Source organism: Muntiacus reevesi, chromosome 12 (genome assembly GCF_963930625.1).
Source record: "Muntiacus reevesi chromosome 12, mMunRee1.1, whole genome shotgun sequence".
Taxonomy (NCBI): domain Eukaryota; kingdom Metazoa; phylum Chordata; class Mammalia; order Artiodactyla; family Cervidae; genus Muntiacus; species Muntiacus reevesi.
Window position 1 is genome coordinate 68,985,784 of NC_089260.1, and position 25,982 is coordinate 69,011,765.

The 25,982-nt window shown below is 45.2% G+C and overlaps 1 protein-coding gene across 1 annotated transcript in view; it reads right to left on the minus strand.

The window, feature by feature from the left end:
• Positions 1–217: 217 nt before the first annotated feature.
• Positions 218–25,982, minus strand: part of KCNQ3 (potassium voltage-gated channel subfamily Q member 3) — a 285,903-nt gene continuing 260,138 nt past the window's right edge. The window contains exons 9-15 of the mRNA XM_065902941.1: positions 21,397–21,423; positions 10,505–10,707; positions 9,595–9,697; positions 6,878–7,009; positions 5,019–5,117; positions 3,209–3,293; positions 218–1,124 (exon numbers count right to left, since the gene is read on the minus strand). Coding sequence (XP_065759013.1) covers positions 402–1,124; positions 3,209–3,293; positions 5,019–5,117; positions 6,878–7,009; positions 9,595–9,697; positions 10,505–10,707; positions 21,397–21,423 — 1,372 coding nt within the window. The 3' untranslated portion in view covers positions 218–401. The remainder of the gene's footprint in view (positions 1,125–3,208; positions 3,294–5,018; positions 5,118–6,877; positions 7,010–9,594; positions 9,698–10,504; positions 10,708–21,396; positions 21,424–25,982) is intronic.

Below are 25,982 nucleotides of genomic sequence, written 5' to 3' on the forward strand. Positions count from 1 at the left end.
ATGCGAGAAGCAACGGAAACGACTTTCTCTGCTTACCAAACCAAAACCCAAAGCAGCCAACCACACAGACATAGCACGGCTCATCCATAATTTCTCCCTGTACTGGTCCAGTCATGATTCAAAGTAAGAACAGTGGATAAATGTGTATCCTAAAGAGGTTAGCGGTACCATTTTATATAGTGTAAAGTCATGCAAACCATGCTTGAAAGGAAGCGGCTTCATTGTGGTGACCGGGGGAGGTAAAAGGCCATGACAAGCCCCCGCCCAGGTGGGGCCACCACGCACATGCATGCGTTTGATGCAGCCCCCGGTGATCTCACAGGGACGTGGCGGGTGTGAAAGCAAGTGAGCTATACAAAGTCTGTCTACATTACAAGGAGGAGTCAGCCCACGACCCCTTTTTAAGTGGGCTTGCCGGAAGGGGTCCATATCGAATCAGAAATGCCGTCCCCTGTGGACGACAGAGGCATGGAGCCACTGGGTGTGAAGGGGTCGGTGTCCGTGTCTGTCTCACCCTCGGCCAGGTACCGTTTCTCCCTCATCCAGCTCGATCCCCCGCTCGGGCCAAAAGCATAATCGTCTCTGTCCTGGGAGATGCTGAAGCCACTGGGCGAGCGTTCCAGCTCCTCGTGGTTGACCGACATCAGGGACAGGGGCGTGTCGCTGTCCCGGGTGAGGCTGCACCTCTGCCGGGGGGAGACTCGGTCCGAGCAGGGGCCGTGCAGTTCCGCCTGGGAGCGGTAGCTCCCCCGGGAGTCGAGAAGCGTCAAGATAGGCAGGACGGTGGGCCTTTCCGCATAGGTGACCCTTTCCGCATGACCCTTTCCAGAACTGGGTCCCCCGAGGGGCAGGTTCACGGGGTCCTGGGCAAAAAACCCATAGGGGCTGACTTTGTCGACGGGCACCTGGTGGAAGCTGTAGGGGGCATCGGGAGTGCTCGTTTCGGAATAGTTGCAGATGATGGTTTTCAAATCCGAGTCCCTGTGGTCCTCTTTCCGCTCGGCCTCGGCTGGCGAGCAGGCCCCCTTGCTCGGGGAGAAGTCAGTGACACGCACCTGGAGCCGCTCCATGTGCTGCAAGTGCATGTCCACCAGGAAATCCAGTTTCTTCCCCATGTCGTGCACCTGGAAAATATGAGGAGTTGGGGATTACTGCTTTCTCCAGACCTGTGGGCACTTGTCATTGGTGGTGAGGAAAAACTAGAGCATTTACTTTCCAGCAAGGAAGAGGGTTCTTGCCATAAGAACTTGCCATAAGTCATAATCATCTTAGCAGTTAACTGTTTTGTGTCTCTCGATTTTGAGCTTTGTGCATGGATGTGTGCACGCACGCTCAATCGTTTAGTCATGTCCAACTCTACACCAGGCTCTTCTGTCCAAGGGATTCTCCAGGCAAGAATACCGGAGTGGGTTGCCATTTCCTTCTCTAGGGGATCCTCCTGGCCCAGGGACTGAACCCATGTCTCCTGTGTCTCTTGCATCGGCAGGCGGATTCTTTACCACTGTGCTACGTGGGAAGCCTGCATGGATTTCTGCTAATCTGAAAAAACAGGGTAAGGGCTTTCCAGAAACCTGGAAGCAGAGACATGGTGTAAAGATAAGTTTTACCCAAGGAGAAGGTGGTCTTGCTGCTCCTGTTTGGATCCAGGAGGAGGAGTTCTTGATTTGTAAACATTCCCTTAAAGAAGCATCTATATTGTTTGTGCACATTCCCCTTACCTGGGGACGTAAGCCCCATGGATACAAGAGCAGTGGTTAGCAAGAATTGTGCTTCTCAGAACTAGAGATGCTCCCCAGGGGCCTTGGAGGCCAGTGAAAGGTACGCTGAGATCAGCTGCATCTACCAGCTCCTACCTACAAAATTGAGAACGTATCGAAATCATTGTGCGTACACAGACACAAGTGTACGTGCATGTGTGCATGGGATGTTCTTCTCTGACAGTTCACAACTCACCAGGAAGGACTGAAGGCAGGTCTACCATTCCCTCTTATAGCTGACAACACAAAGCATAGAGCAAGATCACGGCTGAGTTGGTACCCAAGTCTAAATAACTAATCCTTCTCTAGCAGTTACTATGCACTTTAAAGTTATTTAATTTTTCATATTAATTTTCTTATTTAACTTATTTAATTTTCATAACAGTCCTATGAGGTGGATACTATTATTCTATTTTTCAGTTGAGGAAATAGAGGCACAGAGAGATGAAGTAACTCATCAAACATCACAAAGTAGGTAAATGGAAGAGCTGAGACGACAAATTAAAATTTAACAATAGAAAAGGATATTCTTGACATAATAAAAAGGGATAATTATTCAAATTTTCTCTTATCTTTTCTGCACAGATCCAATTTTGGGTTATGAATAAAATAAAAGGATTGATAGGAATCTTAAAGGAAATTGACAGTGCTATTTATTTAGCATAGTTGGGTGCATTGTGTGTTTAGTCGCTAAGTCATGTCCAACTCTTTGTGACCCCATGGACTGTAGCCTGCCTTGCGATGGGATTTCATAGGCAAGAATACTGGACTGGATTGCCATTTTCTTCTCCAGGGGAACTTCCTGACCCAGGGATCAAACCTGGGCCTCCAGCATTACAAGCAGATTTTTTTACCAGGAAGGTGGGCTTCCCAGGTAAAGTTGGGCAAACAAGGCTAAAATACAAGCCACTTTACTGAAGAAATGAGAGGTGGACTTCCTGGGGTGCTGTGACTGAATGGGTTTCTTTCTGCCCTGAATGAACCCCACCCATAGCCTGCCCTCCTCCAGGCCCCTTCATACAGGCCACTCACTGACACAGATTTTCAGGGAAGGAGGATTTTGAATACAGAAAATTATAGAAAAGGTGGAGAAGGGCACTAAGGTTCCTTAAACACCATGAAGTTCATGATCATAGTTGCTACCATAGGTCGAGCATTTACTGTGTGCCAGCTACTACTCTAGGTAATTTACAGGTATCAATGATTTAATCCTCAAAGCCACCTCATGAGGTGTTAACATCCCCATTATACAGATGAAGAAACTGAGGCTCAGAACAATTCATTCACTTGCAAGTGATTGCCCAGCCAGTAAAGTGCTAAATCAGGGATTTCATTTCCAGATCCCTTGATGAATGGTAGATACTCAAGTCTGTTATCTCCCTATGAAAAAAAATGGCATTTGAAAATAAATTCCACATACTTGTTTTTGGTGCGAGAAAGGAAGGACCTACCTGCCTTTCGACTTTTACAAACTTCCCCATCATGCTTTGGTCTTCAGTTTCTGATGTGGATGGTCTGGCTACATAGGGTTCATTCCTAGGAAAGAGCCCATAATACTGTAAGATCGTGATACCTATTTTTGCTCTGCAAGGTCACTTCAGCTAGGTGGGCCATGGTCCCTGGAACTATCCTGCTCGTGCTCAGGCTTACAGAGTCTGGAAGAACCCATGGGACTCTGCAGCCCATGGGCACTGGGAAAGGCCAGTATTTCCTGCCTTCACCAGGGATGTCTCACGCTTACCATGTTGACTGTAGGAAAATGTGAAGCTGACTATTATGCTGTTCTCAGGAAGCTTTGTGTCAAGGTTAATACACCACTTAACTGTGCCCAGAGCGCTTGATTGCTTTAAATTATTTTCCTTGGCCTTTCTGTCTCAGACACTGGTTGAGGATGAAGCATGGTTGTCTCATCTCGGGAGTCAATATTTCATCTGTTCCGTTTAGCTAAGACTGAAAATGGTGCCAAAGATGATATTCGTAGGGAACAGGACTGAGACATGTGCTGCATTTGCTCCTTGGCCAACCACAGTTCACATCTGCCTAAATTCCAGTTAGTTTCAATATTGTCCCATGTAGAAGAGAACTTTCAGGGAGCCTAGCTACCGCTTGAAACCATTCATGCCTGGCACTTTCTAGGCAGTTGTTTTTTCTCTAGGCTACTTACTCCTTCTAGGTCCCTGGCCAGGTTTGGGTTAAGCAGTGTTTCTTTTTTTTTTTTCAATCTTTGGCTGTGTTGCACGGCATGTGGGATCTTAGTTCCCTGACCAGGGATCGAACCTGCCCCCTCTGCATTTGAAGTCTGGAGTGTTAACCACTGGACCACCAGGGAAGTCCTGGAGCAGTCTTGAATTAAATCAGATTAAAAATCAGCAGCCTGTGTGCTGAATCCAGCTCCCCAGTGCTTTCCTTGGCTTGCACAGGGTTTTAAACATTGGAGTCATTCAAAAGTGGAGAATTGCACATCAGATCTGAATATTCAGCTTTTCTTGAGAAACTAGTCTATCTGGAAACAGAGGACCTCCTTTCTTAAAATTAGCAAGAGCAGAACTGAGGTTCTTTAGGGCCCTGTGGTTCACCCCTTGCTAGTCTAGCCCCAGAACTAAAGTCAAGATTAGATGCTCTGTATCACCTCCTTACACTCTTCCTTCCTTAATGATAAAGAGCCTTATTATTATACACTGCATGATATTTCTTATGCCTACCTCCCTTCACTCATTTATGTTATTGATACTTGCCTTGAAGATACTGGGGAATAAAGAAGTGTAAATGCAGGCAGCGGGCTTTCTAAAGGATCCTTGCTCATCACCTATAAAAGGACAATTTTCAGACAGTTTTTCAGGGAGAGCAGAGCTGCTCTAGGGCCCGACAGTGGACTTCCTTCTCAGTCTCCGGGGCTGATGAGAAAAAAAAGGCCAAAACAGCTGGCCAGGAGGAATGCCTTGGGATTTGCTAACATGAAGTATTCTTTAGGTTCCAAAAAAAACCCCTCACAAGTCTCCTTTTATTTTCTAACTAGGAAACCGCCAGTTGCATTTTCAGTAGCCATACAAAGGAGTGTGGCTGCAAGGCTTTCATACAGAAACTTCTCAAACGGCCACAGGCTGGAATAGGCTGCAGGCTCTTTCTCTTCATCTTATTTGGGGGGATGGCAACCCCACCTCCCTGGTAAAGAAGCCCAGCTGAGACTCGGGAATGGGGATTTGGGCATGAGGATGCGGTGCGGGCTTTGACAGCCCGTCAGTCAATGGCCTCGGGCCCCACCTGGGAGACTGCTGGGATGGGTAGGTGAAGGCGGCTCCTTTCTGAGACTTCTTATGTTTTGGAGTAGATGGAGGTCCAGGGGTGAAAATCATATCTATTCTGAAAGAGAGCACACAAAGGGGGGATTAAATGATGGAGAGTTTGTGTGAAGAGAGAGGAGAGCAACGTATTCTCTTCTGTTGTCAGTTGCGAGTTTGGAATATAAAAGAGAAGAGCGTAAAGACAGAGAAAGGGGGAGAGGAGGAGGTGAGACGGAGAAAGAAAGAGAGAAAGACAGAGGAAAGGAGAAGGAATTTCTAATCTTAATGCATCATCATTTTTTTTTTTTTTTTTTTTTTTTTGCCCAGTGGTACGGAGAGCATCTCTCCATCCCAGAGGAGAGGCAACCGAACCACTGAGACAGGATGGCATCTGCGTCCTGTTCCTTCTTACAGGAAATGTCAAGTGTGCTGCAGCAGGTCTGGTCTCCCAGCTCTTTCATTCCACCCAAAACCTCTAGTTAGGGAGGTCTTCCTGTTAAACCCTAGGCTCTGTTTTCAGCTGTGCTCTCTTTTCCCTGCAGCTTGGCAGGCTCCTCCAGCTACTAGAGGGATGAATTCAATAGTAGCTCCTATAGCCCCCCATCAATGTCACCCTGAGCACAACAGAAGACAAATGCCATCCGCCCACCCAGCCCTGAGCTGCAGGACTAGGGTGGGGGCAGGGCATGGAAACAGCCCGGGAGGCTTATCACAGGCCCAGGACCGGGCAGCCAGGAGGAGCCGTGCTTCTCTCTGTCCTTCTGCAAACTCAGCTGCTCCTCCAGTGACTCCGTGCATGCGTGCATGCCAAGTCACTTCAGTCGTGCCCGACTGTTTGCAGCCCTATTGACTGTAGCCGGCCTGGCTCCCTTGTCCATGAGATTCTCCAGGCAAGAACACTGGAGTGGGTTGCCATGCCCTCCTCCAGGATATACACACATACAAGTATATAAATATGTACAAGTATGTATGTATTTCTGAGTGTGCTATTAGTAATCATATTATGCATATATATCCACTACAGATCACATAACTGTTTATCTTACTACATAGATTGTAAAAGTATCATTTGATGGTGGCGTAACTTTTAAATGAGACCATGTACCATTCTTTTCTTAATCACTATTTATATAATGGAGGCAGTGTGGTGTGTTACAGAGGACAGGAGTTTTGTACCCAGATGGATGTGGTTTCACTTTCAGCTCTGCCACCTACTAGCTGGGTAGTTTGGGGCAAGATCATTGTCCTGTAAACCCTGGCCTTCTCATTGGTATATGGCAGCTCTAATGTAAAACTGTAGGGGGTTATAAGGGATTGGAGACACATATGTGAAGTGGCCAGGTGATCAGCAAAAATGGTGGTAATTATTAGCTAGAAATCTCCAAATCTTTGTTGTGACGAGACAAAAACCAAGGAGCATACACTCGCCTGACATATTCACTGTTACAACTAACACTTGATGAACTTTTAATTGAGTAAAAATTTATATTTGGAACTAGCCAAATGGACTCATTTTAGATGATCTGAATATTGTTGGCATATACAAAGGATCAGACATGATTTTTTAAGACATGATCAGACACGATTAAAACACATGTTTTTTTCTCTCCCTGCGGCCTGATCAGACTATTAATCTTGGCCATGTCAATTTCATAGAAATTCTCCCCAGTTCATTTGATCTCACATTGGTTGGCCTTGATGTCTCTGTTTGATGAATATTTTTGTTCTTAACATTTCTCCCCTCATTGCGGATTAGGCCTTTCACCCTCAGCTCTGAGGCCTCCCTGGCCGATTCCTCGGCAGCCAGGAGGGCACCATCCTTCCAGATGTGCCTCTTACCTTGTCTGAAGGTACTTGATTCGGGAAAGCATGTCGAGATGTCCAGCAGAATATTGTTCAATCACATCCTTCACGTCATAAGGCCTCAAAGTCTCCTTGAATTTTTTTTTATAGAGACGGAATTGTAGAATTCTGGCAGGCAAAGTAGAGACATTTGTGCATCAGGAGTGGAGAGTGAAGTAACTTATGATACAAGACGAACAAACTCTGGGGTGGGGAGGGGGGGTGGTGGGAATAAAAGAACCAAAAAGACACGACTTGCTAAGAAGTCCCAGCTCCTGGTCCTGGTTCCACCTCTTGGAACCACACTGAGTTAGGCTGGCTGTTGTCTCTTCTTCATGCCTATCTCTTTTCACCCATATAAATAATAAGAAATTCATAGTGACAGTAAAAGCAAACATTTATTACACATTGGGCTACCCTGGTGGCTCAGAAGATAAAGAATCTGCCTGTAGTACATGAGACCTGGATTTGATTCTTGGGTCCGGAAGATCCCCTGGAGAAAGAAATGGCACCCCACTCCAGTATTCTTGCCTAGAGAATCCCATGATGGAGGAGCCTAGTGGGCTACAGTCCACAGGGTCGCAAAGAGTCTGACACGACTGAGCAACTAACACTTTCACTTTTCACTACATGCCAGACACGGGCTTAGTTCTTTTTTTTTTTTTTTTAGTTCATTTTTAACAATGTGCTAATAAATCGATTCACAGATGATGGAACTGTGGCCAAGGGAGCTTCAGCCTCTTCCCAGGGCCATCTTGCTGATAATGTCAGAGTTTTCCTGAAACCAGGGTTGTATGGGGACAAGGCTCACAGTCCTAACAGCTGCGTCACACTGCTTCCTATTTGAGGACAGCTGACATATCTCTTCCTCAATAGCCTCCTTAATCCTTTGGCTTATGAGCTTCTTTCTGGAAGAGAAAAGCTAGCTTTGGTTCCTCAAATTTTTTCAGGCTTTTAATAAAGTGGGGCACCCAGAACTTGGAATCCTCACCTCCATCTTCCTGGGAATCAATAAAGTCGCCTTAGGTGATTAATCTTCTTGAAACCTCCCTCAGGAGGTCAACTCTTGCTGAACACAGTGTCAATTTAAAACACCGAATCACAACCCAGTGATAAGGAACACAGCTACCCAGGTCCTCCCTTCTCATACTTGTATAGGCTTTTTTTAATGGTGCATTCAAGACTCATTTTGTTTGTCACAGTCCATGACTTTAGCCTCTAAACACTATTTTGGTCTATCAATTGTACCATTCAAGCTCTCCTTTCCAATTCTGTGTCACTTTCTAAGCCTGCCCGTTACACAGTTCTATCTAAGGTGGGTGTCAGGAACTATGGCTTACAGCCAGATCTGGTCCACTGCCTGTGTTTGAAAATAGAGTTGTGTTAGAACACAGCCTCAGTCATTCATTTATATACTGTCTATGGCTGTCTTTGCACTTCAGGATCAAAGTTAAATACGACAGAGACCTATGGATCATAAAGGCTGACATATTTACTATATATCTGACTCTTCACAAAAAAATGTCTGCCAACCTCTCAACTAAGGCATCAGTGACAGTACTCCAAAGGATGGGGCAGAAGCCAGACCAGGAAGCATCTCAGCAGAGACCTCCTTCGAGCCTGACACAGATTTATTCATTGGTTTTCTTTGAATGAGATCATTCAACTAGTTGAGAATCCAGGAAGTTGTGTTTTTTATCCAGCCATATTTCTGGCACATTGTACAGAGTGATGTCATGAAGAACCATGTCAACAGCTTTGCTGAGGGCCACATAATATAAACTCGTGTGCTTCCTGCTTTATTGGACTGAAAATCTGAAAATGCCGTGACTAGTTCTTAGTGACCCTGACTCAGTTTCTAGAATCCACTACCATCATGGTGCAGTGCTTATAAACTCACATTCTGGAGTTATCTTGAAGTAGTAGCATATTTTCTTAATTTTCTTATGGCATTTCAAGCAAAATAGAAATAGCCAGGGTGAATTATAAGTCTCGTCTGAAACAGACCAAAAAAATCCTATAATTGATTACCATGTTGAAAATGCTAATTAAAAAGAATTAAATGAATGAAGACAGATGGGAGAAAAGCTATTTTGAGTCAGAAGCCCATAAGAGAAGAAAACTTCATGTCAACACACCCTCCCTCGCCTACAGCATTTAAAATAAATTAACACAACACTGTAAAGCAACCACGTGTGTGTTAAGTTTTCAGTCATGTCTGACTCTTTGTGACCCCATGGACTCCAGCCCACCAGACTCCTCTGTCCGTGGGATTCTCCAGACAAGATTACTGGAGTGGGTTGTCATGCCCTCCTCCAGGGGATCTTTCCTACCCAGGGATCAAACCCCCATCTCCTGTGCCTCCTGCACTGGCAGGCAGGTTCTTTACCGCTGAGCCACTAGGGAAGCCCAAAGTAACCATACTCCCATAAAAATGTTTAAAAAATAAACTAAGTAGTAGCAAGGACAGACAAGAGGATGACCCAGTGTCTCCAACCTACTAATGATCTACTAATGCAGTCATCATTTTTCTTTAGGTAGTACCCACCCCTCCCACCCCCCTTAGAGTATTGACATACTCTCTGAACTTGACTCAGGGGTTACTTGAGGAATTTCCTGCCCACCTTCCCGAAGCCCAAGACCACTTTACAAAGCCATGACCTGGAGGAGCTGAGCTGGGACCTGGGAGGCCTAAAGTGGGAGAAGGCACTTACCTGACGGCTCGGATGGCGGCTTTCAGAGTGGGGATCATGTCTTCGATGAGGAACTCATTTCCGTAGCCCCTGTCTTCCGCTGTGGGGTCCCCTGTCCCAGCATCTGAAAGGGAGACACCCATATCAATGGCAGGCCACCACTTCATCAGAGCCTTTCAAACTCAGCCTCCCAAGTCTCCATTTCCATTTCAGAAACCCCAACGTGTTCTCCAGGGGTGACATCATTCAGACTTTCTCAGCATCTCCCTCCCATGATCCAGAAGTCTGGTAAGTGCCTGCAGAGTTGGACGGTTGCTTGGGGGAGAAGGCGGGGAGGGTGATGTGTGTTCCAGGGTTCCCAAGTGGCCCCTTTGGAGGCAGCCAAGGGCATGCACGTAGGTATTTGCCACACACCTGAGTTCAGACTCTGGCTCTGTCAGACTTTATCCTTGTGACTGTGGGCTGGGAGGTCACTTTCTGAGCCCTGTTCATCCTCCCTTTTTGTAAGTGAACAGGGCACCCGCTCCGACTGCCCCCACAAGACACTTTTCCCATATCTCTCCCCACCCCCTTGGGATGTGGAGGTCCCCAGCTGTCCAGACCACTCTGCCCCTGGCTCCCTCCATCCTTCAAGGTGACCTTCTTGGCAATGTGCTCATCATGGGGCCACCCTTAGGAGCCATGCGGTGTGTCTCAAGGCTCCCTGGAGGGGTTGGCAGGCACACGTGGTGACCCCCGCCCAAGAGAACAGCTGACACGGGCCCTCTGCGCCCAGAGTGAGGGCGGAACCTATCACAGGGGCCGAGACAAAACAAGCCAGAAGCTGGATCGGGGCAGCGGGAATGGGCTGTTACATAGACTGCAGGATTCTTTGCGGGGGTGGGGGGGAGGAGACGTGGAGGAGACAGGGTGAGGAAGAGGAAGGGGTTACCTTCAGAGCTCTGCCAGAAAGCGTATGCTTTCATGCGGAAGGCGGTGCGGAAACGCTCTTTATTGTTTGAGCCAACAGGCTTTGGTTCTTTAGAAGGACTTTCTTCTATGGCATCTACATTCAGAGGGGTAAATAGCTTTCCTTTAGTATTGCTACCACGAGGATTAGAAAGGCGAACCCGATCCAAGAGACCCAGCTTTTGGCTACAAAATAAGCAAAAGTGAACAATTTTCCTCCTTGAGTGCAGGCTTTCGTAATCTCCCATCCCTCTTCATCAAGACGTATACATCCTCCTCCGCGCGGGAATAGGACCTGCGCCTCCGACGCTCAATCTGATTGAGCTGCTTGGAAAGGGACACGGCTTGCTTCAGATGATAGCTCGGCAGCTGACTAGCTAGTACATCTCGGGCGTGTTTCTCTGACTTTCAGTTTCCTCATATGCTTAAGTGTAGCTTAAATGCGATCCAGGATATAAAATGCCAGCTCCTGGTAGCAGGTAGGAAAGCTTTGGCCCTCCTCCACTCCCACCTCCTCTGCGTCAGTAACTTCCTCAGTATCACTCCGTGGTACCCAGGTGGTAACCCACAGAGGCAAAGCCTTGTCAACTCTTCCTTAAGCAGAGGTGAATGACAAAAATTACAAAAAGCAGGTACCCTAAGCTGGTGTCCACAGACACCTCCCCCCCACCATGGACAGAGCTCTTTTTTTGGGAGGTGGGGGGGCCCATGAGCTTGGATGGGAAAAGCACTGCATTTTAAAATTAATAATTAGATTTTCATTCACAAATCTCAAACTGAAATTTAGCATGTCTTTCAATTATGAATGAATGAATGAACCCCAGTAATACCCTTAATGCCCCAGCTGTATCCTGGGACTTTCTATAACAGAAATCACGGATCATCTTATATCCTATTACCTTCATGTATTGCTATACTCATCACTGCTTCGAAATTTCAGAATTATTCTACCTGCCACTATATCACATCATTAGATTTGTCACAAAGAAGCACACGTATTGACTGCATCTCAAAAGTTTAAATATCTTGATAATTATATTTCAACATAATCAGCTTCTTTTGTAACTGTCTGCATTTTAGTTGTGGATGCAAAGTTGTTATTCTGAGAAAGGGTCAGGGAACTTTAGCATACTGCTGAAAGTCTTCTAGGCACAAGAAAAAAGCTAATAAATCCAATAGGAAGTTGCCCTGGTGCAAAAACCATCTCGGTGTCCTTGGGCAAATTTGTGACCTTCTCAAACCTCAATTACCTCATCTTTAAAATAGGGATAAGCATGTCCCACTTGACTGGTTGTTATGGGATGCTGTTTGTCAAGGATTTGGCATAGAGCCCAGCACACAGGTGCTCTATAAACAGCAATTTCTCCTTCTGTTTCTTAACCTCTGCCTCTCACCCGAGTGGACACAGGAATGATGTCCTTTTGTGTGGCACAGATCAGAAAGTGCCTAGTGTGTGTGCCACACATCGATACACACTCAGCTCAACCACTTTCTCATCACCCACACGGGACTTGGCACCCAGCAAGTGTGCCTGTACTTGTGGGAGAAGTGAGTGAACAAATGAATATGAATGTGGGTTGTCAAATCAGCTTTTCATCAGCCTGAGACACCGAGTATTTCTAATGTTGTTGTCTGGTTATGACAGTCACGTGCCTCACACCAGAAGCTGCTGCTGTGTTTGCAGTTTGACGTAGTGAGGCAGTCCTGGCCCTGGGACTGCAGAGATGGGAACATCTCTTGTTGAGCGGGTGCCCTATGCTCTCTGAACACCTGGTCCTCAACGGTTAAGTGAGCCTAACCACACCTTGCTTAGGAGAGATCCGGGGACCACTGCACGTGATACTGTCCATGATGCTTCTTGCCTTCAGCTTGGCACAGAGAAGGCACTAAGAAATATTTGATTCATGAAAGAATGAATGAATATATGGATGAGTCATTGTTACTCCTGACTCCTTCTGACTGTTCTTTGTCCCCCAACACTGTTACATTAATAACCCACCCATCAGGGTAAATTCAGATGGCTCCATCTTTCCTGAGCTGGTCCAGATTTTTCAGAGTGGCTTTCCTGACCGGTACTAGGTGAATGACTAATGGAGAAGAAATCAGCATCCAGAGGCTAAAAACACAGGACAAGGTAGGAAATCACTGAAGACACCCAGAAGGCTTTCCCAGACATGAACTAAGAAGAAGAGGGAGGTTAGGATGGTCATTGCTCAGGCCCCCGCTTCCTGGCCCCTGCCTACCTGTCTTTGCTATACCAAGCAGATCCATCATTCCACACCAAACCCCTTGCCCATCCCCAAGTCCCCTCCTGCACGCCTTTTTGCACTCAGCCGTGCCCTTTCTTCCCTTCTCAGCCGACCTCATTCCCATCTGCCCTTTAAAACTGCCCAAGTGTCCCTTCTTGGAAACTACTCCCCATATGCTTCTAAGACAGGCTGTGTTTGTCTCTGGGTTTAATACAGTGTCAAGGCTCTACGCGCCCATGCCCGCCTGCCCCACTGGCTTGTGCAGTCCTGGAAAAGCAAGGATTCTGCCTGCTTATCCCTCAATCCACCCTACACCCCTGCTCAGTACATCCTGATGTTCAGGGCTTTGGGGCAAAACTGACCTGGGGGGGGGGAGCGTCTTGAAAAAACAGGTGACCTAGGACACAGAACTCATGTGTCTGGGTCCCAGCTTCCTCATATGCACAAGAATGGGAATCACCCCTCATTACACACAGTTGCGTAAGGGTTAAATGAGGGAACACACGTAAGTGCTTAGCCGACTATCTGGGAGGCAGTAGCGAGACGCTTTCAATAAATGCTGGCTGTCATCATTATCTTGGTAAATAATCCTCTTCCCACAGAAGCAGCAGAGGGCTAATGACATGTGTGAAAAGGATGGATAATATTTCCTAAGCCACACACAAAAAAGTGTTCTTTCTTTTTTAAATGAACTGAGGTGAGTTCTCAGGATTTTATATATATATATATAATTTTACGGTACTTCTTAATGGTAGTCTGAAACACTCACCACCATCACTGAGTTTGACCGCAGCAGGAGATAAGTATCAATATATGAGGAGTTTAATTCCAGAAAAACTAAGCGAGACAAAAGTAATGGCCATCACTCTGTCCTGATTTGAAATCTCAGCGTAGGTGCTGACTATTAGATAATGAAAGAGATTGCTTGATTCTGTCTCTGCAAGGACTGAGAATTCACTTATCTGGCATTTAAATGCTTCACTTCTATCTCTAACAGTCTGAGTTGCTTTGGCCATGTTCACTTAATACCCCATTGGTCACAGAGGTCAGTTTATGAGACGAATTCCAACAGCATTAGGAATCCAGATGCGTTGGGCACAGGTCAGAAATCTCGGCTCTGAGTTACTCACAGCCATGACACCTAAGCGGCTTATGGAATTCTTCCTCCAGCAAAGTGGGTGATCAGCTTACTTCTTAATTGTGTTGCCTGAAACCCAAGACCCTAAAGGATAATCAAATGCAAGGCCAAGTTCATCCCTGAAACTCAAAACCCATCTCAGCCCTTCTCTGTATGGATTTCTAGTGCATATTTCAGGCCTTGTATTTGAAGGTTTGCAGATCTTGTAAGAAAAGCTCTCCATGAAGCTGACATCAGATTTCCTTGGAAAGCTAAGGTCTCTGATTTGTTAAGGGCAGACAAACAATTTCCAAACAATGAGTTGGGAAAACTGGAAATACAGACTAGAGACGGGAAAAATAACATCAAGGTTTTTCTTTCCTGGCAAGATTATGCAGTCCTTGCCCTGGGCTCTTGATCCGGGAACTCTTTGTAAGTTGCTAAGTCGTGTCTGACTGTTTTTGACCCCATGGTCTGCAGCACACCAGGCTTCCCTGTCCTTCACCATCTCCCAGAGCTTGCTCAAACTCATGTCCATTGAGTTTGATGATGCCATCCAACCATCTTGTTCTCTGTCATCCTCTTCTGCTCCTGCCTTCAATCTTTCCCAGTATCAGGCTCTTTCCCAGCATCCAGGCTCTTCACATTATTTGGCCAAACTATTGGAGCTTCAGCTTCAGCATCAGTTCTTCCAGTAAGTATTCAGGGTTGATTTCCTTTAGGATTGACCAGTTTGATCTTTCTGTCCAAGGGACTTTCAAGAGTCTTCTCCAGCAGCACAATTGAAAAGCATCAATTCTTCAGTGCCCAGCACTGTTTATGGTCCAACTCACACATCTGCACATGACTACTGGAGAAATGAAAGCTTTGACTACACGGAATTTAAGTTATGTTAGACTCTGTACATTCCCCTATTTCATGCTTCCCAGCCTCAGCACAAGCTGTGACCTGCGCCTAGGAAAACCTTCATCCTATCTTTTATCCAAATAACTGATTTTGTTTGAAACTTGGTCCAAGCAGCAGTCCCCAGGCACACTTCCACTTTTGGGTCAATGAGATAACCATTCATTGTGCATTTCTTTGAGGCTTTTCTCAACCACGGCACTTGGCCATCGTAATGAAATCTTCACCTTACGAGGGACTCTCTCACTAGCAGCGGTTCTCAACCAGCGGTGATTTTGCCCCTAGGGGACACTAGGTGAAGTCTGGAATCACACTTGATTGACATAACTTGGGGGGCGGTGCTCCTGGCTTCTAGTGGGTTAAGGCCAGGGATGTTGCTAAACTTCCTATAATGCACCCAGGGCAGCCCCCACAACAAAGGTTTATCCCACCCAAAAGTCAACAGAGCTGCCATTAAGACATGAAAAGGGTAAGCTATTTGTTCAGAAACTGCCCTGTGTCTAGTTATCCAGCAGCGAACACAGTTCCTGGCACATACTAAGCCCTTACAGCATCGTTATGATGTTGAGTGAAGAAAGGAAGCAATAACAACACTTGAGCTTCTGATTAACAAGGTGCATCCAACCTCAGCTGAGAAAGCAACTGCTGTATAGTGGAAAGAGTGCTGCCTCTGGAGGAAGAACTGAGTTCAAAAAGCTGCTCTGTGGTTAATATTTCAACTTGCGTGAGACATTAGCTTTGACTCAGTTTTATCTTCACCTGTAAAACAGAGCTAATGTCACTTATTTACTCAACAAAATATCTTCTGCACCTTGAAAATGCTAGACTCTTGGTAACTTGCTGAGGGTACAGTGGTGACCAAAGCAGGTATGGTTTTCAGCCTCCAGTTAGCTTACAATAAGGTCAAGAAGTCAAGTGACAGGCAAACAGATACATATATTGCTAGAAATCTGACCAGCATCAATGAAAAAAAAAAAAAAAAAGCTACCTGCTCTATCAGTTAACAAAGGATGCTGCAGCCCTGAAACCATCACATTACAGCCACCCCAGATGGTGAGCCCTGAGGGAACTTAGGATAGAAACAGGATGCCTGCATCAGGATCAGCCACTGCAGGGGACTTGGTTCTGGTAGCTCCGTGGTTGGGACTCTGCCCTTCTACTGCAAGGGCCACGGGTTTGATCCCTGGTCAGAAAACTAAGATCTTGCAAGTCACAGGGGGCCCAAAGAAAAAAGATTCTAAAATAGAAAGAGAAAATAGGAATTTCTGTCATTCTAAGTCTACCTGGAGACACCAAAAAAGTTGTAAGAAGGAAAGAGTATATCAAGTTTTCATTAAAAATATACATGTGCATTTCATAGCAGCATTATTCACAATAGCCAGAGGGTGGGAACCACCCAAATGTCCATGAATGGATAAACGGGTCGATAAAATGCAGTATAGACATTCACTGGAGCCTTAAAGGAAGGAAACTCTGACACCAGCTACAGCATGGATGAACCTTGAGGACATTATGCCACAAGGGAAGCAAGCCCATCACAGAGGGACAAACACTGTATGATTTCACTCCCATGAGGATTCTAAAGTAGAATACTTTTTACTTTCCGGATACTTCCAGGAAGTATAAGAGAAGGGTGATTGTTAGGGGGTGGAGGGAGGGGAAAATGAGGAGCTGGGGTTTAACAGGCACAGAGGCTCAGTTTTATAAGACTGAGAAGTCCAGAGACTGGTTGCACAACATGAATATATTGGATGCTCCTTAAACGTACATTTAAAGATGTACGTTAAGATAGTAAATTTTATGTTATGTGTATGTTACCACAATAAAAAAACATTTTTTTTCCCAAAGGGAAACACAGTGGCCTCTCCATGGAGAATGGACTAGAGGGGAGTAAGGAAAAAATGAAAGACCAATAAAGAAGCCACTGATGTTTTCCCGGCAAGAGATGCTGGTGGGTCTGGACCAGGGTGACTGCAGTGAGGAGCAAGAGGAGACCAGAACTTGGACATTTATTTTGGAGAAGAACCACGCTCATCTTCCTTGATGGGTTCTATGTGGCCACGAGGGAAAGAGAAAGTTTCTGGCTGTATACAGAACGGGTGGGTATGGATGCCATTTATTTTTATGGGGAGGGATGCCATTTACTTTCAGTTGAGAAAATGGGATAAGACAGGTTTGGGGAAGAAATCAGAAGCTGAGTTTGGCAGTCCCTTTCCTTGATAAACACACACAGACACACACACTTCATACAAAACTGTGGCATGAAGTGGATTTTAGTAAATGGTGAGGATTTGCCTCACAGCTCAAATAACCTAAATTGAATATCACTATTAAAGTACTTTTGGAAGTTGGAATATAAATAAATTTTGGTTTGTTTGCTGAAGATACACTGGAAAGATACCCAAAAATGAAAAAGAAATTATTTATGGGGAGTGGGACAGTGGAATGGGGTAGAGAGAGACAGAAGTTGTACCAAGACATTTCACGGTTTGTCTCTATATTATTATTTATTAAACTGTTTATTTCATTTTACTTTGGTCGTGCTGCATGGCATGTGTGATATTAGTTCCCCAACTAAGGATGGAACCCAGGTCCCATGCATTGGAAGTGAAAGTGAAAGTCGCTCAGTCGTGTCCGACTCTTTGAGACCCTGTGGAATTCTCCAGGCCAGAATACTGGAGTGGGTAGCCTTTCCCTTCTCCAGGGGATCTTCCTAACTCAGGGATTGAATCCAGGTCTCCCACATTGCAGGCAGATTCTTCACCAGCTGAGCCACAAGGGAAGCCCAAGAATACTGGAGTGGGTAGCCTATCCCTTCTCTATCTGGATCTTCCCGACCCAGGAATCAAACTGGGGTTTCCTGCATTGCACGTGGATTTTTTACCAACTGAGCTACATGGGAAGCCATTGGAAGCATGGAGCCTTAATCACTGGACTGCCAAGGAAGTCCCTACTTCTACGATACTTTGACTTAAGAACCATGTACATGTTTTTTAAAGAAAACTAAAATTTAAAAATTAAAATTAAAAAGTCATTTAGACTCTCTCCATCAGGAAAAATTCTCAGTGGTTATACCATCCGGCCAGGTTCTGAATCCTCCTCTCTCTTCCCATTTCTCATTCTTATATACTCCCTCTAGAGTTGGGTCCTTTTCTGCTCCAATCTATATTCTTCTCATTTTCAATTCAATTCAAATCTCTTTTGTCCCTGCTTTCAAGCTCAGCTCTGGGTCCACTTTTGCACATTAAAACTCATAAAAGTGTTCATATGAACAAAAAACAAACAGAATCCTAGAAGTGGTACTTTTAAATGCAAATCCTGCCCCTCCCATCAAGGTTACAAAAATAAGATGCGGTTGTGGGGATGTGGGAAGCTGTGATACCACAGAGAACCTGAAGATAGACAACCCAATAGGTGAGGTGAAAGGATGCCAAAGGCAAGCAGTACTTTGTAAACAGCTTTGCTTGGGACCAACTTGCCTACATTCTCTAGCTTCCTCATGCCATCTTTGTTGGGCATGTGTGTCCTCAATAAACTAACAAAAATTAAAAAAACAAAAGAACAGAAGTTGAGTTTGGGACATGTCACTTTCAGGAAAATGGAGAGGCACCCTGTCAAGTAAATAATTGGGACCTTGTCTTTCTTGTTTATAGCTATATTCCCTACAAGGGTTTCTGGTACACAGGAGGTCTTAATAAATATTCATTGAATAAGCAGATGGATGGGTGAACAGATGGATGGATGATGGATGGGTGGATGGATGGTTGATGGATGATAGATGATGGATAGATGCATGATGGATTATGAATGATAGATGGGTGGATGGACAGATGGACAGATGATGAATGGATGGATGATGGACAGATGAGTGATGGATAAACCAAGAGTACAGTGTCATTGCAGGCAAGAGAAAAGTCTTTTGAAGAAGTGGTCAATCTGTTTTGTTCTGTTTGTTGTGAGCTCAGTGAACACAGACTTGTAACCTGCATAGAGCAAGTCAATCCCACCCACAAGGGCTTAAAACCTTTATTTTGTCCCTTATTTTTCATTATTTCTTCCTCCCATCTTTAGACATGGGAGAATGGCGCCCTACGCAAGGGCAGCGGCCCCCCTTTAGAAGGCGCCTCTGGCTCTATGGTCTATCCTGAGAAAGGCAGAGAAGGCAACTGTCAATTCCATAAACAGCTGTTACCACTCATGTGCCAAATCTTTGCGCCTTTGGTGCCTTGTTTCCTCTCTGAGGGGGATAAAGACTGAATGAAAGTTGCTCTCTCACCTATGCTCTTTTTTCATAAAAGTGAGAAGCCTTAATTGGGAATTAGATGACAATGAAAGTGGAGTGGCCTGGAACTTGATGGGCATTCTACAAATGGCATTATGATTTCAGATTTTCAATCGTGGGAGAAGCATGCCCAGCAATGTGGCAAAAAGCATCTATCTGAGCCCCAACTAAACCAAAGTGCTTAGTCCAGGGTGCAGCAATATTCTGCATGTATGTTCCAGTCTGGCTGAATTCTATTCGTGTCTGCATAAGGAAGGCAGTAATGGTAGATTGAATAATTCACTTGTAGTGAATAATTCACCTGCATGATCCGAAACTCTGCTGGTCACAAGACGGGAGGGGGCAGGGAGCCCTATTGAAGAGTCCTAAGGTTGTGTAACTCCTGGTTGCTCATGAGTTTTGGAACTTGCAGTGAGCCTGTCCTCTTGAAAAAGTATCTAGAAGAGGATCACTGAGATATCTTCCTGCTCTGCCTCTGAGACACAAAACGGCTGCAGGTTCTCTAGCAAATGCACCCTGACTCTGTCAGCCATCCAGGCCCCTCCTCTACACACCAAAACCCACTACAGTCCAGACTGGTTCCAGGCAAGAAATATTCCTTCCATTTGAAAACCTGCATGAAGGAGGCAGAGTTCGAGCTGTGTCTGTGTCTGTGAGTGAGCTGGCGCTGTCTGTAATCATTTCTTTCAGGTGGGATTACGTGTGTGATGAGGCATTGCGGGCCCCATTCAAGAGCACTTGACCCAGACTCCCAAGGGTCACTGTCCTCAAGTGGCTCCCATACAAGATGGTCCAGGGTCCTACCACCACTTCTGCCCAAATTCTGTTAGCTCTAGAGGGACCATTGTTGAGCTGGTGTCCAGGAGATGGACTGAGAGGCCTTACAAGTAGCTTGCCACAATAATAGTTTCAATACGTATTTTTAAAATATACTATGTATATTTACATTTATAATTATTTCTGTTTTATAAATACAGAATAGCTATATCCCATACACCTTTCCATGGCTGCAGGTTCTGCATTCACAGATTCAACCAAGTATGGCTCAAGAACATTTGGGGAAAAAATTCCAGAAAGTTTCAAAATGCAAAAGTTGAATTTGCCACACTTGGGCAACCCTTTACATAGCATTTACATTGTTTTTACAACTATTGATAGAGCGCTTGCACTAACTAATCAAGAGATGATTTAAATACACAGGAGGATACATGTAAATGTTAGTCGCTCAGTCGTGTCTGACTCTTTGCAACCCCATGGACTGTAGCCTGCCAAGCTCCTCTGTCCATGGGATTCTCCAGGCAAGAATACTGGAGTGGGTTGCATGTAAAGGTTACATGCAAATACTGTGGCATCTGATACAAGGGACTTGGGCATCCATGGATTTTGGTATCCACAGAGGGGTCCTGGAATAAATCCCTTGCAGATACCAAGGGATGATGTGTATACAAACTGTTTCCAAGAAGTGGTCTTTCTCTACAACTTCGAGCAGGATCCAGAGCTTCCCTGGATTGTGACATGTTTTCGAGAAGGAACCAGAAAGAAGACAGCTGAGCTCCCTCTGTCTCTGCAGCAGCCTGTGGTGAGCGTGGTTTACTGGGGATTGTGAATTACAGTCTTGATTCACTTTTTGAGGGCTTCCCTGGTGACTCAGATGGTAAAGAATCTGCCTGCAATGGAGGAGACTCAGGTTCGATTCCTGGGTCAGGAAGATCCCCGGGAGAAGGAAATGGCTACCCACTCCATTCCTGAAGAATTCCAGGACAGAGGAGCCTGGGGGGCTACAATTCATGGGGTCACAACGAGTCGGACACAACTGAAAGACTAACACTTTCACACGTTTTGAGGAAACATCTGTGAGCCCAAGAAGCAAATGAAGCAAAATATAGTGGAAATAATATGGTCTGAATATTCAGACTTGAGTTCGAATTTTGGTCTTACTACTCAGTAGCTGTGTGACTCAGGAGATGAGTAACTCAACCTCTCTGAGACCCAACTTCCTCAACCCATAAATGAGAGCATGAGAGTCGATTTTTCATTGGTGACGTGAGGACCATGTGAGACCACACATGCAGGCTTCCAGGCACAAAATCCTGTCCAGATGAGAAACACCCAAAAGGTGGCTGCCACTGTGATCACAATTAAGTTGTTCTTGAGCAAATTAACATGAAATTGGCAGAGGAAAATGGCATCCAGCAACTGCAGTGAGCCCCAAAACTCTTATTTCATGACCAGCATGACTGCCCAGGGGCCCCAGGTCATACACAGCTGGACCTTCTGTCCCGACACAGTGGTGGGAAGAAGAGGATTCATGATCACAAACGTACCTGGCTGCTGGATCCAGCTGTTCTTTCCTACAAGGAGAAAAAAACAAAGCATAAATTACATGCAACTGCTTCTCCTCTCCCCAATATCTTTTCTCAAGCTTCCTTTGCTGAAGATGCAGGAGCAAGGCAAAATGGTACATGTAGAGGGGGACCTGTGAATGAGTGGGGCTTCCCCAGGCAGACCCTAGACCCCTCCTGCAACCTAACATGCCTGGTTCTGAACTCCAAGATCCCTCTCAGCCATTCATTCCTTTATTCCAGGGGTCCCCAACCTCGAGGCCACAGACTGGTACCTCCTGTCAGATAAGCAGTGGCATTAGATTAAAAATAAAGTGCGCAATAAATGTAATGTGCTTAAATCATCCTGAAACCATCCCCACCCCACCACCCAGTCTGGGGAAAAATTGTCTTCCATGAAACCTGTCCCTGGTGCCCAAAAGGATAGGGACCGCTGATTAATTCATCCAAAAAAACAGTTCCTGAGCACCTTCTCTGTCCCACACCTTGTACTGGGTTTAGGTGACCTATTAAGTGATGGGGACAGACCAGGGAACCAGGAATTAAATGAGATAGCACATACAAAGGGCTTCCCAGGTGGTGCTAGTGGTAAAGAACCTGCCTGCCAATGAAGGAGATGTAAGAGACACGGGCTCGATCCCCGTGTAGGGAAGATCCCCTGGAGGAGGGCATGGCAACTCACTCCAGTATTCTTGCCTGGAGAATGCCATGGACAGAGGAGCCTGGCAGGCTACGGTCCATGGGGTCTCAAAGAGTTGGACACGACTGAAGCGACTTAGCATGTGCATGCATGCACACAGCACTTATGAAAACAGATCTAATGTTATTCAGCCCTAGAGAAATATTACTGCATATTGTCCTTCTTCTCCATTTCTAAGAACTCCAATAATCTTGACCCTGCTCATAAAAAGCCCAGGTGGGATACATGAGTCAGGTGCTCGGGCCTGGTGCACTGGGAGGACCCTGAGGAGTCGGGTGGAGAGGGAGGTGGGAGGGGGGATCGGGATGGGGAATACGTGTAACTATATGGCTGATTCATGTCAATGTATGACAAAACCCACTGAAATGTTGTAAAGTGATTGGCCTCCAACTAATAAAATAATATTAAAAAAAAATAAAAAAAAAAAAAATAAAAAAAAAAAGAACAAGTTCTGCTTACACAGTAAATTAACTGAGTCTTTTTGGTCAGGTAACTTCTGTTTCTTGGGCCTTAGTCTCATCTCCATAAATCTAATGATTCCAGAGCTGCAATGACAGACACTAATCACAGATGGTCATTGAAATTAAAATGAAAGAAAATAAAAAATTCTGTTTCTCAGTTGCACTGGCAATTAGATACTCAATAGCCACCTGTGACAAGTGGTTACCATGTAGGGCAGTGCAGCTACAGACAATTCTGCTATTGATATCACTTTCAGGGAACTGATCAGTGTGCATGAATTTTTTTGTTATTGCTGATGGTAAACAACATCCAATTTTTAACATCTGCCCACTTCTCTGCTTGTGCATGCGAATGTGTAACTTACTATCTGCCACCCACACGCCCCAGAGTCTTCCTGTAGCTTCTCAGCCTCCTACCACCTACTTCCACTAGGTCTACACAGTCTCCGTGCTAAGCTGCTTCAGTTGTATCTGACTCTTTGTGACCATATGGACTGTAGCCCTCCAGGCTCCTCTGTCCATGGGATTCTCCAGGCAAAAATACTGGAGTGGGCTGCCATGCCCTCCTCCAGGGGATCTTCCTGACCCAGAGATTGAACTTGTGTCTCTCATGTCTCCTGCATTGGCAGGTGGGTTCTTTACCCGTAGCGCCACCAGGGAAGTCACAGTCTCCATAGACCAGCAAATCAGAAGACCTGGGTTTGGTCTCTCCTGTGTCCAGCATCATGTGTGGCCTTGAGCAAGTTCCTGAGCTGGAGGCCTGTTTCTTCTTATCTAAAATTGGGGTTGGACTTGAAAGTCTTTAAGGTTCTTTGAAATTAAAAAGTAATGAGTATACAATTCTAAGTAATCATAAAAACAAAACAAAAAAGGCAATACCATCACTCATCACTGGTAGCCCCAAACATACAAATATATACAAATACATTTCAATATGTACACGTGTGTATACATACACACATATTCTTGCAAAGTAACAGAGAACTACACTTGCTGGAAATGGATATGGCACTACTTTTAGAAATGGGCTACATAACTGCATCCTTCAAGATCTTTTGGAGGATTACAAAATCATGCAGCCACCATGGAAAACAGTCTGACAGCTTCTCAAAAAGTTAATATAGAGTTATGTATTCCACTCCTAGGTATATATCCAAGAGAATTGAAATAAGTATCCACAAATAGGTACCTGAATGTTCATGGGTGTATAACAGCCCCAAAGTAGAAACAACACAAGTGTGTACCAGCTGATGAATGGATAAATAAAATGAGGTCAATATCGTGAAATATTATTCTGCCATAAAAGCAATAAAGTTCTGATACACAAGACAACATAGAAGAAACTTGCAAATATTATGCTAGGTAAAAGAAATCATAACATTTTATTAATTTATTGTATTTATTTATTTGTCTGTGGCATGTGGGCTCTAGTTCCCTGACCAGGGATCGAACTCAGGCCCCCTGCATTAGGAGCACAGAGTCTAGCCACTGGACCATCAGAGAAGTCCCAAGATTTTATTTTATATATGAAATATCCAGAATAGGCAGAATAGCGTGATAAAATAAATGCGTGGTTGCAGGGGCTGTGGGAAAAGAGGGAACCAGGGGTAAGTGCTAAAGGGCACTGGGTTTCTTTGGGGGATAATGAAAATGTCCAGGAATTAGACAGTGGTGATCAATACCCAACTTTGTGAATATGTTGAAGCCCACCAAACTGTTACTTTAAATGGGTATCTTTTATGGTATGTGAAATCCTTTTGTAGTACATGAAGTATATTTCAATAAAGTCTTTTTAAAAATAAATCAAATAAAAAACCTTTAGGAAGCAGGTGAAGACATACCAGTGTAATCAGCTACTTTTTATTTTGCTGTGAAACCTATGGAATGGGTTGGAATATGGGGAACATTCTTTTCTCAAGGGACTGCCTTGTTTCAGAAGGGTTGCCAAGTGAATTCTCTAGTGGCTTTAAACTTTTGTCCTTGAAAAAAAGAAAGAAATGTTCCCTCCTAGTCTAAAAGCCATTCCCATATCACAGCAGCTGTCTGCAGCACATTGTATTCCTCCAAGTCTCTGACAGCTAGGACAATGCCTTATTTATAATAAATCAACCCAAAAGAATGGGCCTATTGCCAAGACCTTGGGATGCAAAACAAACAGAAATCATCTTGATTCAGCGTTCAGTGTGGTTGCACAAACTCTGGTTTTGGACTTCAAGGTCAGTCTGTTCTCTTCAGGAGAGGCAACCAGTCCATTCTAAGACTCTTGCTCTCCTAAGGGATTTTGATACTACCCCAAACTCATAATGATTATAGCTACAATAGGAATCTGCCTGCAATGCCAGAGACCCAGATTCTATCCCTGGGTCAGGAAGATTCCCTGGAGAAGGGAATGACTACCCACTCCAGTATTCTTGCCTGGACAATTCCCTAGACAGAGGAGCCAGGTGGGCTACAGTCCATGGGGTCGCAAAGAGCTGGACACGACTGAGCAATTCACACACACACAGAACAGAATTCTAGAATCAGAAGGAATCATAGAAAGTGTCTATGTGCGTGTGTGCATGCTAAGTCCCTTCAGTTGTGTCCAACTCTTTGCAGTCCTGTGAACTATAGCCTGCCAGGCTCCTCTGTTCATGGGATTCTCCCAGCAAGAATACTGGAGGGGGTTGCCATGCCCTTCTCTAAGGGACCTTCCTGGCCCAGGGATCGAATCTGTCTCTTTTATGTCCCCTGTATTGGCAGGCAGGTTCTCTACCACTAGCGTCACATGGGAAGCTCATCTTTGGGGTAAGTAAATCTAATTTTGAGTAAGAAGATGCAGTCAGTAAACCCAACTCTACCATTCCATTATGGAAGTCTTGTTTCCCCTCATCTCCTTAGCTCTTCCACAGGTCATCACTCCCTGAATTTCTGTACCTCTGCTCATTCCCTTTCAGGTCTTCCCTCCATTCTCCCTTCTTGCTGCTGTTACCTTCCCATAAGCCCTCATTTCCTCTTCCCTGGAGTCCTGGAATCATTTGTTAGCTGATCTCCTGATCCTGGGCCTGTCCAATCTGTCCTCCACACCCCTTCCCATCTTTTCCCTGAAACACATATCTGATCGTGTCATCCTCTGCCTTCAATGACTTCTCTTCCCTTTTGGGATCAAGGTGAGAGTCCTTCATGAGTCATGTGTGAGCTTCATGACCTGGTCCAACCTTAGCATATACAAGGAGCTCAAAAATACTGATGGACAGAATGCCTGGACTAGAAGGTGCCATGTGCCACCAGACCCTCCTGGGACAGCAACACAGCTCCTGAGCTGGGAGAGGGAAGCACAGCCCTGAGGTTCTGGGGCCCTGTGGGTCATGGTCAGGTTTTGGATCCTGTTCTCTTTGTCATTGGAGAAGGAAATGGCAACCCACTCC